This window comes from Schistocerca piceifrons, chromosome X (genome assembly GCF_021461385.2).
Source record: "Schistocerca piceifrons isolate TAMUIC-IGC-003096 chromosome X, iqSchPice1.1, whole genome shotgun sequence".
In the NCBI taxonomy this organism is placed as follows: domain Eukaryota; kingdom Metazoa; phylum Arthropoda; class Insecta; order Orthoptera; family Acrididae; genus Schistocerca; species Schistocerca piceifrons.
In genome coordinates, this window is record NC_060149.1 from 230,232,596 (window position 1) to 230,246,034 (window position 13,439).

Sequence of the window (13,439 nt, forward strand, 5' to 3'; positions counted from 1 at the left end):
AGCAGCGCGGCTCCGGACTGGAGCGCCTAGAACCGCACGACCACCAAGGCCGGCTGTTACTGTTGGCGCGCTTGCTTGCTATTCAGTCAGTATTCTATTTACTGGCAGCTGATACTTTGAAGCGAGAGCTCCAGACTATTTTATTTCTACGGTGTTATTATCAAATACCGAAACTGGATACAGTATACCCGAAACAGTTGCCGATCGACGTTCGTTGTTATCTGCAGAATATTAATTTCTGCTCCGTAGGTTGGATCGATAGCCTTTTCTATTTGGGAGCTGTTTAGTAACTTACAAATCAGTGTACAATCCGCTTGGAACCCCACATAACGCTATTAGAGAGCGCTAAACCATGTATCGCGAAAATGTTTCAGTCTCCAGCTTAATTTTATTTACATAGTCATCTACAGCAACAAAAGCACAGCACTATTCTGTGCAAACATTCATCCGCCATCCGCGACGAACACATTCATCACGTCAGACTTTAGAAGAAGGTAGTGGAAACGTGCACAGGATCGACATTTGTTTAGTGCAATGCGAACAACAGGGATATCGATTATCGCTAATCAGCTGGTTTTCGGTTATACCTTTTTTTTCTCTTCACGCCTGTTTAAACTGATTGTTAAAGCCGCACAGAATAACCGGTTTCCGAAAAAACCTATTTTCGGTTTTTTATTCCAATTATTTCTTGTAGTAAGCATAGAAATCGAACAAAGATTGAAAAATTTTGACTCACTCAATTTTAAGACACACGTAATCAACGTATTAAATTAAACAGATAAATGAAAGAAAGCTTAGTCCTTCAATCGTTAGTTGCTTTTCTCGCAAAGTGATAGGTGGTTGAACACTACAAGAAATCACCAGTTTCTCCTATTGATTCTAATTTTTTGAAACTCTGCTCAAAAAACTTGTTGTAATCGGGGATCATACCACTATTTGGTCATTACGAATAGTCAATGCTAAAGGGTTAAAACTGAGGTTGAACAACTCCATTTTTTGTGTCAATTTGTCCGTTTTCAAGAGCTACAAGCGGTTAAAGGCATATTACATAGATACAGACAGCAAATCAGCTACTTTCTATTTTTATACTACGAATGAGTTTTGTTAAGTTCTTAATTTATTACTGTTACCATAGTTTTCTTCAAAATATTTGATATTTTAAAGCAAGTGAAGCATCAGACTTATTGCTTTGTTACTTCGTAAAAATATGCCGGACCAGGGTTGGTTCATTCTGCAATACAACGAATGTCTGGCGACGTGTTTGTTGCAATACAACGAATGCCCGGCGGCGACGTGTGTGTGTGTGTGTGTGGGGGGGGGGGGGGGGGAGAGAGAGAGAGAGAGAGAGAGAGAGAGAGAGAGAGAGAGAGAGAACCATAAGAAACTAATTATATTGCTGTTAAATTTGTTTCTGCGGTAGTTAACTCTATTAAAGGCAAATATCAACCCGAAGGTTACACTGAGCACCGAAGTGCTTTACAATGTATGGTACTACTGGAAGTGCCTTGGCCCCTATCTTCTTCCGACTTCTGAACTGACTTACCAAAAAGGTTGTAGGGTAACCGGCAGTTTAACGTGAGATCTGAATCTCGGTGAAACTCAGCATTTTTAACATTAACAAACTTTATCAAAATTATACAGCCATGGAAACCTGAATGTCGAGGCCTATTGTGCGTTATAATGCTAAATAAATGAAATGAAAGAGAATATCAGAGAAAAAAAATCAAACATTGCGATTCAGGAAATTTAAATTACTTGCCCAGCAGAGTGGCAAAACTTTCGATAGCCGAAAAATACATCCGTTCGATTGTACATGAATAGATTTAAAATAGCCACTTGGAGCAGAGACACGTGAAGTAGGCTAAAGTGTAAGGAATAAAATGATTAGATTTCCTGAATCGCAGTCTCATGTGTTATGCATTTATACATGTAGGAGTTAAGAAGAGACTCGTACACCTTCCTTGCTTGGAAATACTCATTACTGACACGGGTAGTAGAGAGGCAAGTATGGTTTCGGTGTAGAATAAAATCAAAAGAGGAATAGAGAGCTGAAACTTGCACGTGCAGAGTTTTAGGTGATTACTTCTCCGAGTGATACCACAGGGTTACTACAGATATAGTGTACAGTGCACAGCCCTCATTGGGAAACTTGGAGGTGTAGTGAAGGTCGTGACCTAGAGATGCCGAGCCTCATCATCGCTCTGTATGTAATTTTCCTTATCAATCAAAACAAAAATAATTTCCCTAGTCTGATTTTAAACTATTTGTGTGTATTTTTCCGTAAAGCCTATGATAACCAATCAAGATGTTAGACAAGATTTCTGCCTGTCTCGTAAACGGACGAAATTTTGAGGAACATCTCTAAAGCAATATTCATCACACGGCAGTTTGAACACGGCCTCGAACATCACTAGCGTCAAAATCATCATGGACCCCTACTGGGAAACAGTGCACATGTGACATTTTTTCACATAAAGTGTCTCTTATCTTCTGTGAACACTCAAAAATTTTACATGCATCGTTTTTTACACCCTGCATAAAGATAAGTTAACAGTTGTGTCTAAAGAGAACGTTAGTCTGACTGCACAATTACGACAAAAGACACAAATTTTTAATAGAAGCCTGTATGCATAATGACACACAAGAAAAGCACATACAATTTTAAAGTTCCCTTTTCCAGAGATGAATGAAATGGCAAATGCATTGGCTAATAATTACTCTAAGGGAAAAAAAATTGGCCGTTCAGGCCTTCTGCTTTTTCATAAAAGTTATATCGTCTTAACAGAGTTCGATAATTATAACGAAACACTGTACTTCATCAACACTGTGGCAAAGATGAGGAAATAAAACTTAGATGGATCAGATTACAGCAAATGCCACGCTCCAGGGAGTATCGAAAGCAGTGATTTCTCTGAAAGGTCATACATTGCCGTGTATGAAATGTAGCACTGACGTGCAGCTGTCACGCACCGATCTTCGACACTGGGAAAGAGCAGCATTTTTGTGGAGCGAATCCAAGGCAGATGATGATGATGATGATGATGATGATGATGATGATGATGATAAAGGAAAAGAAAATGAAAATGGTATATTTTTTACTTAACTAATCAAGCCATGTGTAACTGAATTTATTGATTTTTTTGGAACATTGTAAGTAGTTTGTATGGCATTTCCACAATGCGTTTCCTCGGCTCGTTGCTGCCACCTGTGTTCATATCTGGAAGGCACTGGCACTGGGGACTGGACCCGAACTTCGAATTTCACCAACTACTTATCGGAGGCTCTTCAGGGATAAAGGGATTGTGGGATAAAAGACCACTGGTCTCTAGACGCTCGTTACAGACCAATACGTAAATTAAGATTTATTCGTTTTGCTGCCTCAGTTGCCTTTGTTTCGATGAAAATTCTTCCACAACAGTGAAAATACCTTGAATATGCAATCACCAAAATGTACACCACAAACCGCATAATAATGAAAAGTACTATGATGTGGTTGACATCACTCCGGTAACAGCTCAGCATAATGTCAATGCGCCGCTCGTCAATTTCATTCCATGAACACGTACAGGAGGTGCATATCGGCCAACCCTTCATCAGTAAACTTCTCCATACTGCTATGTACTACTGTTAACTTTGCAACTAATCGTGCCGCAAAGACAAACTCGAGACAGAACCGATGAATGAATGTAATGAATATAAACTTGAGGATGAAGAGGAGAGTAGGCATTACTATTGCCAACATTAAGCACCGTTCGTGACTGGAACGAATTTGTCTCCGAACATGACACACCGTGCATAACAGTGACACCGCACGGTCGTGCAGACGTGTTTAGTGCAACACAGCTACGACAGCGAATGAGGATAAGAAATAAAACTAACTACAGTTATTCTGTAATAAGTTACCTCTGTTACACCAAAATACTCAGAAAGTATCCCTGAAGGAGCTCCGAAATTTTCATGCTAGCAATAGTGCGTATTCTTGGCAAACCTAAACAGTGAAATAAATGGGAAACTTAAAATAAAATCTATATACTGTGTTTACAGCATTTTTATTACGCTTGTGTACATCTTGAAGTCACAGCTTCTGCATTAGGACTTTCTGTTCTAAGGACCTTCAGAACGCTAGAAACGTTTTTATTTTATTTTATTTGGGGGGGGGGGTGCGGGAGGGGCTATAGTGCATTCTTTATTGCCATTTGCGTAATTGTGATAGAATATATACAGTGTTTCAGAAACACTTTCACAAACTTCGGGGACAGGTTCCTTATACCAAAACATGGAAAAAATGTGTAGTGAACGTGGGCTCTAAAGTGCTTACTTTAAGAGCTATCAGCACTTGTTCGGTAGAAGAGATGTTTCTTATTAGCGAAGATGAAAAAGTGCTAGTAGTTCTTAAAGTATGCATTTTTATTTACTAGACCTTTTTCTTAGTCACGTGTAAAGAACTAAACATTTTCTCGAAGCCCTGGTTCCACACAATCGTCAAATAAAAGGTTCGCAAGTTCCATAATTCACATGGAATTAAATCGCGGGTTATTCCCAGCCATCTTCACCAATACATGTTCGATATAATCCTTTTTGTGACTATGATCGAGTAACAGTAGGAGAAATCAATTTTTTTTTTCGAATGTAAACTATATGCAAACATACAAACTGATTTCATACAACAGTTAGTTAGATCTTATCAGTCATTGCCAACTATTGCAGTAGTTCTTATTCATCAAAATAATATATTAATTTTAAAAGTAATTACGAAGTTTTAAAATAAATGTAACTTTACTCTGCCAAATGGCCGTACAGCCACCGTCCGCAGCTCGTGGTCGTGCGGTAGCGTTCTCGCTTCCCGCGCCCGGGTTCCCGGGTTCGATTCCCGGCGGGGTCAGGGATTTTCTCTGCCTCGTGATGACTGGGTGTTGTGTGATGTCCTTAGGTTAGTTAGGTTTAAGTAGTTCTAAGTTCTAGGGGACTGATGACCATAGATGTTAAGTCCCATAGTGCTCAGAGCCATTTGAACGTACAACCACCCTCAATGTTTTAGGAATTTTCTAGGATTTTACAAAATCGAATAGAAAAGAAGGAATAGCTCGTTATTGAATGGAGGCGGTGGTTTGCGTGTTGCAGTGCTGAGCCTGCGGAACACGCAGGAGGAAGAGCCGCCGGACCCGCAGCTGATGCGGCTGGACAACATGCTGATCGCGGAGGGCGTGGCCGGCCCCGAGAAGGGCGGCGGTGCGGGGGCGGCGGCTAGCGCGTCGGCGGCGGCGTCGGGCGGGCCCGGCCAGCCGGACAACGCCATCGAGCACTCCGACTACCGCGCCAAGCTCGCGCAGATCCGCCAGATCTACCACCAAGAGCTCGAGAAGTACGAGCAGGTAAGACTGATGCCAGTTTGAAACAGGCTTCATTTGTGTGATATATTGTGAGGCTATTATCGTTCACAGTATACGGAGAGTTTGAAAAATACTTTTACAAACGTTGTGGACAGGTTCCTTACAGCAAAAACAAGATAAAAGCTCATATAAACATATGTCCGAAAATCCTTCGTTTTTGAGCTACTAACGAAAGTTTTTAATTTCGGTGATACGAACTCATCAAAACATAAACTTATAATAAATGTTCGAAATGTCTTCCTCTTGCATCTAAACACACATGCACTCGTCGAATCATGAAATGTCGAAACTTCCTGGCAGATTAAAACCGGACGCCTTTCGTGGGCAAGTACTCTACCATCTGAGCTACCCAAGCACGACTCACGATCCATCCTCACAGCTCTGCTTCCAGCAGTACCTCGTCTCCTACCTTCCAAACTCGTAGGAGAGCTTCTGTGACGTTTGGAAGGTAGGAGACGAGGTACTGGCGGAAGTAGAGCTGTGAGGATCGGTCGTGAGTCGTGCTTGGGTAGCTAAAATGGCAGAACCCTTGCACGCGAAAGGCGAAGGTCCCGAGTTCGAGTCTCGGCCCGGCACACAGTTTTAATCTGCAGGAAGTTTCATATCAGTGCACACTCCGCTGCAGAGTGAAAATTTCATTTAAGAACTGTCGCTCCGTTTTACATATGCCGTGACGGTTTCGAGGGGTTTCACAGTCTTCCATGGTACGTTGATGAAGAGTTTGTGGGTCTGGGAGGTTTGCTGAGGGAACGCACAAGCCATGGGTTTCGTCCTCCTCTTCCTATTCATCTGTCATGGCATATACCAGCCCTTGCCTCTCGAACACAGAGACTCAAATGAGCTGGATCTCCACAAAGCATAAAACACAAGCTGCTTCTTATTTGCAGGGGCACATCTTCTAGTAACTCTCTGAGGGTGATCTCAACAAAGTCCCCATAGAGAGCACCTGTAGGACGTGGTGGGAGAACGTATGGCGCTACCAGTCAGTAATCTAAAATTCCAGCCAACACATTAATCTTAAACTGATGCGGGTATCTAACCTGTACTGTAGCATGAGGATTGGGATCGGCCTGTAGGTGTTGGTTGTGGAAATTTGTTGTTCCATCTCATCCAATCGTTGCCTCGTCTGTAAACAGAACTGAAGCGACAAACAACGGATTGTCAGTTTGTACAACAAACCACCGGCAAAAGTTTTCCCGTAGTGGGTGATTAGCAGGCTTAAGGCCCTGCACGCGTTATAGTTTATACGGTTACACGAGTTGCTCCTGAAGTATCCTCCACGCTGAACTTGGAGATATGACACATGCCAGGTCTACTAGTCTTGTGCTGATACCTGGCTCTTCTTCGACAGCCCGTACAAAGTGTTCTTGCTGGTCCCCCTCGATCCATTGTATGTGATGATAGGGACCCTGTCTTGACAACGCGACGATGCACAGCAGCAAAGATTGGATGACTCTGCTATCTTCGGTGTGGAAATGTCGCGTGAGACAGGCGTGGAGCCTCGTGTCCGTTACCGTTCGCGCGGCCATGTATAAAAATGATGTCCGCGTGTTCAAGAAATGAATATCCTGTCATGTTTTAAACGGAACATTTTCGTTAACTCACTGCCTTTAGTACATGTAAACAAGGGACACATTGAAGACAGACGAATTACGAATATAAACAAGTCTCCCAGGTAACGAAACGCCGTCTGGGGTACAATGAGTTAAACGGATGCATAGATAAGTGAAGTTGTTGAGTTGCACCTGAAAGCCGTTGAACTTCAACTTTTATCAGTAACTAGAAAACGAAGGATTCCCTGACATTTGTTTATATGAACTTCTTTCTTGCTTTGGTGTAAGGATCCTGTACCAAAAGTTTGTAAAAGTGTTGTTGGAAAAACCCTGTACAGTGAGTTTCAGGTAAGATGTTTTTTCTGTAAATACAAAGTAACTCGAAGGAATATTGTTTAGGTACGTTGAAGTAAGAAACGTTGTTCTTTCTGAAAAACGATGAATATACTTTATTTATATATTTTCCAGGGTGTGACGGCAACGAACTATACTTTTTAAATAAGTTTTCTTCTATCGTGTATATGAGCTATTCAAAGCAACTGTGTACAAATCAACTCAAATCAGGTTTTTATGAAATTTAGTTAGCAAGCTAGAAGCGTTCAGGATTTCCGCGGTTGAGGCAACGTGTTGTACATATTTGGATATGTTCAGAGGAATGTTCTGGTGGCATGTTCATTTAAGTGAGGTGTTCAAACGAGTGCCCATTTTGCTGTGTGCACAGCCAATGCGTCCTCTAAACGAGTTGCGGACAAAAAGAAACATCATTGACGTCACGGAACGACTATTCCTCGATGCGCTGCTGGAAGTCAACTGAAGCTGTAGATTTTCTTGTGTTTTTGTACGTTCCGTCCTGCCTTCCTGCCTTGTATACGGGAGTGCTAGAATACCTTCTACAATCTAACAGAACAGGACTACAAAAAGCACATCGAGGAAGTTTGAAGCTCCATGACGCCAGCAACATTACATCTCGTACGCAGGTCGTTTAGAAGGCGTGTTGATCATGCATTCGGGAAATTGGGTACTTGTCTGACCACTCCCACGCCCGGGTTCCCGGGTTCGATTCCCGGCGGGGTCAGGGATTTTCTCTGCCTCGTGATGGCTGGGTGTTGTGTGATGTCCTTAGGTTAGTTAGGTTTAAGTAGTTCTAAGTTCTAGGGGACTGATGACCATAGATGTTAAGTCCCACAGTGCTCAGAGCCATTTGAAGCATTTTTTTTTTTGTCTGACCACATCACTTAAATGAACATCCTGCCATCACAACATCCTCACACAATTTCGTACACAACCAATTCACGTACAGCATGTGCGTCCACCCTAAAACTTTGAACGTTTCTCACTAACTAGAATGTACAGAAATTTGATTTAAATTGATTTCTACACAATTGGTTTAAATACATCAGCCATCAAACAGAAGAAAATGATGTTCCATTTAAACAATTGCAACTCGTTGCTGTAACACTCTGGAAAATAAATGAAGTACGTTCATAACTCCGCAGAAACAGTGACGTTTCTCACGCTTACCTATTTCTATAAATATTCCTTTCACTAATTATTTTTTATTTTACAGAGATGCACCTTACCTGAAACACTTAGTATATAAATGAATTAATGGCTACCGTCGGAAGCTCAACGAGGCTGTTCGCGGATGATACTTTTGTGCACGGAGAAATCGAAACGCTAGAAAATTGTAGCGAAATTCAGTAAGACCTGCAGAGTGTCGACGCTTAGCTCAAAGCATGGTAGTTTACTTTAAACAAAACAAATTTAAGACTCTTAGCGGCATTACACTCGGAAATCTCTCCTAGACCGTGGTTTGACTGTATGAAGCGCCGGCCATGGTGACCGAGCGGTTCTAGGCGCTCCAGCCCGGAACCGCGCGACTGCTACGGTCGCAAGTTCGAATCCTGCCACGGGCATGGATGTGTGTGACGTCCTTAGGTTAGTTAGATTTAAGTAGTTCTAAGTTCTAGGGGACTGATGTCCTCAGATGTTAAGTCCCATAGTGCTCAGAGCCATTGACTGTATGAAGCTAAGTGAACATCATGTGACGTTCCTCATTCTTACGAGTCCGTAACACGTACGCTACTCTGCGTGTTTACATAGAATAAAAATTCTAGTATCTATAAGGTGTGACCATGTTCAAACTGACGAGACCGATCTGAAGCACTGTCATGCTCAAAGTACAAGGACACGTAGTACTGCACAGGAAATTGGTTGCAAGGGATTTCTCCCTCCTAGTGTTACCTCCTTAATCTACAGATTCGATATGAATAATTGCAATTTGATAGCGACAATATTCCTGAATGCATTACATGTTCCCACCTCCCGCCATATGAGGGTACGCCCAACACTGTTGAACATGATCATTTTGGTTCAAAAATGGTTCAAATGGCTCTGAGCACTATGGGACTTAACATCTGTGGTCATCAGTCCCCTAGACTTAGAACTACTTAAACCTAACTAACCTAAGGACATCACACACATCCATGCCCGAGGCAGGATTCGAACCTGCGACCGTAGCAGCAGCGCGGTTCCGGACTGAAGCGCCTAGAACCGTTCGGCCACAACGGCCGGCGATCATTTTGGCGGTCCAGCTGTTATGGTTTGGGAAGGCGTAACGTTGCATGGACGTACTGATCTCCAAATCTCTGAACATAGAACATTCACCGGTCAATGTTGTTTTGACGCTGTACTCCTTCTCCATGTGCGTCCTTTCAAGAGTGCATTCGACTCTGACTTCATTTTTATTGATGACAGTGCACGGCCGCGTCGAACAGCGCAGGTGGAGCAGCTCTTGGAACGATAGGATATTCGGCGAATGGACTGACCCTTAACTTAAAATCCCATCGAGCACATGTGGGGGACGCACTGAGGAGAAGTGTTCCAACATTTCCATATGCGCCAATGTCCATCTAGCAGTTGACAACCGCGCTGGTTGGGGAGTGGAATGCCCTACCACAAGAACTCCTTATCAGTCTTGTGGCCAGGATGGAAGCAGGTAGACCACGCATTGCCGACCGTGGTCTTCACACAGCCCGTTACGAACCACGTCCTGCTTTTTGTAGTACTCAGGGGACTATCATGTATTACGGTGACTTCAGTGTACTCGTAATAACTGTCTTCGAATAAAAGTGTCATTTCTGTTCGTCTCGTAGCGTATTTCCTTTAGTTACTTTCTGTTAGAGTTCTTTCTATGGTCTAAGTTTCATAGAGTCATATCGCTTGGCAGTGACACATCATACGAAAGTTACTTTCGTCCTTAAGGTCTGCATAACGGTTTATTTATTCTGTCAGTTTCCTGTGAAACAGTGTTTGTGTTAGGCCTGTATAATGATAACTGTTTCTGTCTGTATGGTGGATGTTGGCTAACCACAAAATTTATTAAAAATTGAAACGTGTTTCGCATAAATAGGCGTTACTACCCATTATTGAATGACTACACAGTTGCCCAATCAATCACTTGAAGCAGTCATATCAATCAATTATCTGGAAGTATGTGTACGGAGCGATTTGAAGTGTAACGACCACATAAAACTAATCGAAGTGAAGGCATATGCCAAAGTGATTGTTTGGAAAAGTCTTTGGGAAATTTATTCCTCCCACAAAGGAGGGAGGGAGCTTACAAACGCCCGTTCGACCGATACTCGAATACGCTGAGGTGACAAATCATGGAATAGCGATGTGCACATTTGCAGATGGCTGTAGTGTCACGTACATAAGGTATAAAAGGGCAGTGCATTGGCGGAGTTGTAGTTTGCACTCAGGTGATTCATATGATTATGGTCGCACGACTGGTGTTAACAGACTTTAAATGCAGAATGGCAGTTCAGGTAGACGCAGCGGCATTCCGTTTCGGAAATAGTTAGGGAATTCAATGTTCCGAGATCCACAGTGCGAAGAGTGTGACAATAACACCAAAGTTCAAGCATTACCTGTTACCACGAACGACGTCCTTCACTTAACGACAGAGAGCAACTGCGTTTGTGTATACTAGTCAGTGCTAACAGACAAGCAACACCGCGTGAAATAACCGCAGAAATCAATGTAGGACACACGACGGACGTATCCGCTGGGACATTGCAGCGAAATGTGGCATTAATGGGCTATGGCAACAGACGACCGACGCGAATACCTTTGCAAACAGCACGACATCACCTGCAGCGCCTCTCCTGGGCTCATGACCATTTCGGTTGGACACTAGACGACTGGAAAACCGTGATCTGTTCAGATGAGTCACGATTTCAGTTGGTAAGAGCTGATGGTAGGGTTTGAGTGTGGTGCAGACCCCACGAAGCTATGGACCCAAGTTCTCGAGAAGGCACTGTGTGGGCTGTGTTTACATGGAATGAACTGTGTCCGCTGGTCCAACTGAACCGATCGTTGACTGGAAATGGTTATGATTGGCTACTTAGAGACCATTTGCAGCCATCGTGGACTTCATATTCCCAAACACACGATAGAAATTTTATGGATGACAATGCTCTATGGCACTGGGCCACAGTTGTTCGCGATTGGTTTGAAAAACGATCTGGACAATTCGAGCAAATGGCTTGGCCACCCAGATCGGCCGACATGAATCCTATCGAAAATATATGGGACATAGAGAGGTCAGTTAGTCCACAAAATCCTGTACCGGCATCACTTACGCAATTATGGACGGGAATAGAGGCGGCATAACTCAATATTTCTGCGGGGGACGTCCAGCGACATGTTGAGTCCATGAGTCGTCGAGTTGCTGCAAAAGGAAGTGCGACACAATATTAGGTGGTAACCCACGACTTTTGTTACCTCAGTGTATTAGTCGTCAGTCTGGGACTCGTTATGAAGCGCGATGCTGTAATTTGGATTTTCTCTTTTTCATCTTGTAAAGTTCATTTAGTAAGCACGAAAGCATCATGGAAGTGGTCAGCCAACTCCAGTGGCAGACGCTATAAGAGAAGCTTTGTGCATGACGATGTAATTTACTGTTAAAAATTCCAAGATCGTACGGTCCTAGAAGAGTCAGTCAATATACGTATATAACAGGAAAAGTTCCGGAAGACAAACTTAGAGCGCTTCCAGCTCACACAGCAGATTGTCAACAGTCGTTCTTCCCGCAGACCATTTGGAACCGGAACACGAAAGCGGAGAAGTAACTGTCGTACACAAATTGCTCTCTACCACGGACCATAAGGTGGCTTTCGAAGTATAGCTAACTGTAGATGAAGAACATTGATTAAATAGCAGTGACACACGGATTACTATAATCGATGTCGATTACTGTCATTACTTCCATTCAAACCAGTAGATCAGTTAGGATTACGCGCAATGCGGTCGCAGTTGCTCAGTCAGCACCTGTTTCCCACATTTTCTACGAGACTGTTTGTAAGTGCTGTGGCAATATTGTCCCATGCCTCCTCAATGCAATTTTTAGATCGAAATGCTGGAATACTCTGAGCAACACACATCCAGAGATATTTCCGCGTATGTACTGAGGGGTTTAGATCCGGGGAATTCCTGGCCATTCAATTCCAAGTGTATCAACAGTGTGCGTAGTTTTGAGAGGAGAATGAAGTCAGAAGCGCTTGCGCCACGAACAGTTCAAGCATATTCCACCACTGTCTCCACCGAGTGAGGTGGTGCAGTCGTAACACTCTGGACTCGTATTCTGGAGGACGGCGGTTCTAATTCCAGCAGGTTTTCTGTGGGCAAATACACGAATGGTTCCTTTGAGAAGGACCTGACTGATTTCCTTCCTCAACTCGCGCTTGTTCTCCGCCTATAATAACCTTGTGGCCAACGGGGAGCTAAACCCTTATCTTCTTTCCTTTATTCGTCTCGGGCCAAGCTCGGTCTTTCATGCTGTAGTACTTTTGTATTGATCATGATACCTCCCCAGTTCAGAGTCCATTTCCACCATTTCTGTTTTGGGCAGGGCAATATGTTTCTTGTGATCCCCTCACCGACTGTTGTTCAAAGTTATCCGTTACATTCTACATCTACATGACTACTCTGCAATTCACATTTAAGTGCTTGGCGGAGGGTTCATCGAACCACAATCATACTATCTCTCTACCATTCCACTCCCGAACAGCGCGCGGGAAAAACGAACACCTAAACCTTTCTGTTCGAGCTCTGATTTCTCTTATTTTATTTTGATGATCATTCCTACCTATGTAGGTTGGGCTCAACAAAATATTTTCACATTCGGAAGAGAAAGTTGGTGACTGAAATTTCGTAAATAGATCTCGCCGCGACGAAAAACGTCTTTGCTTTAATGACTTCCATCCCAACTCGCGTATCATATCTGCCACACTCTCTCCCCTATTACGTGATAATACTAAACGAGCTGCCCTTTTTTGCACACTTTCGATGTCCTCCGTCAATCCCACCTGGTAAGGATCCCACACCGCGGTGCAATATTCTAACAGAGGACGAACGAGTGTAGTATAAGCTGTCTCTTTAGTGGACTTGTTGCATCTTCTAAGTGTCCTGCCTATGAAACGCAACCTTTGGC

General features: G+C 43.1%; 1 protein-coding gene across 5 annotated transcripts in view; it reads left to right on the forward strand.

The window, feature by feature from the left end:
* LOC124721353 (homeobox protein extradenticle) overlaps positions 1–13,439 on the forward strand; it is a 351,626-nt gene that overhangs the window by 180,940 nt on the left and 157,247 nt on the right. For 4 of the 5 annotated variants that reach the window (XR_007006319.1, XM_047246279.1, XM_047246281.1 and 1 more), the window contains exon 3: positions 5,101–5,372. Coding sequence is in view for 4 of the 5 variants with exons in the window: in XM_047246279.1 (XP_047102235.1) it covers positions 5,101–5,372 (272 nt within the window). In the remaining variant the exon portion in view is untranslated. The remainder of the gene's footprint in view (positions 1–5,100; positions 5,373–13,439) is intronic. The other variant, XM_047246280.1, reaches the window with a different exon arrangement.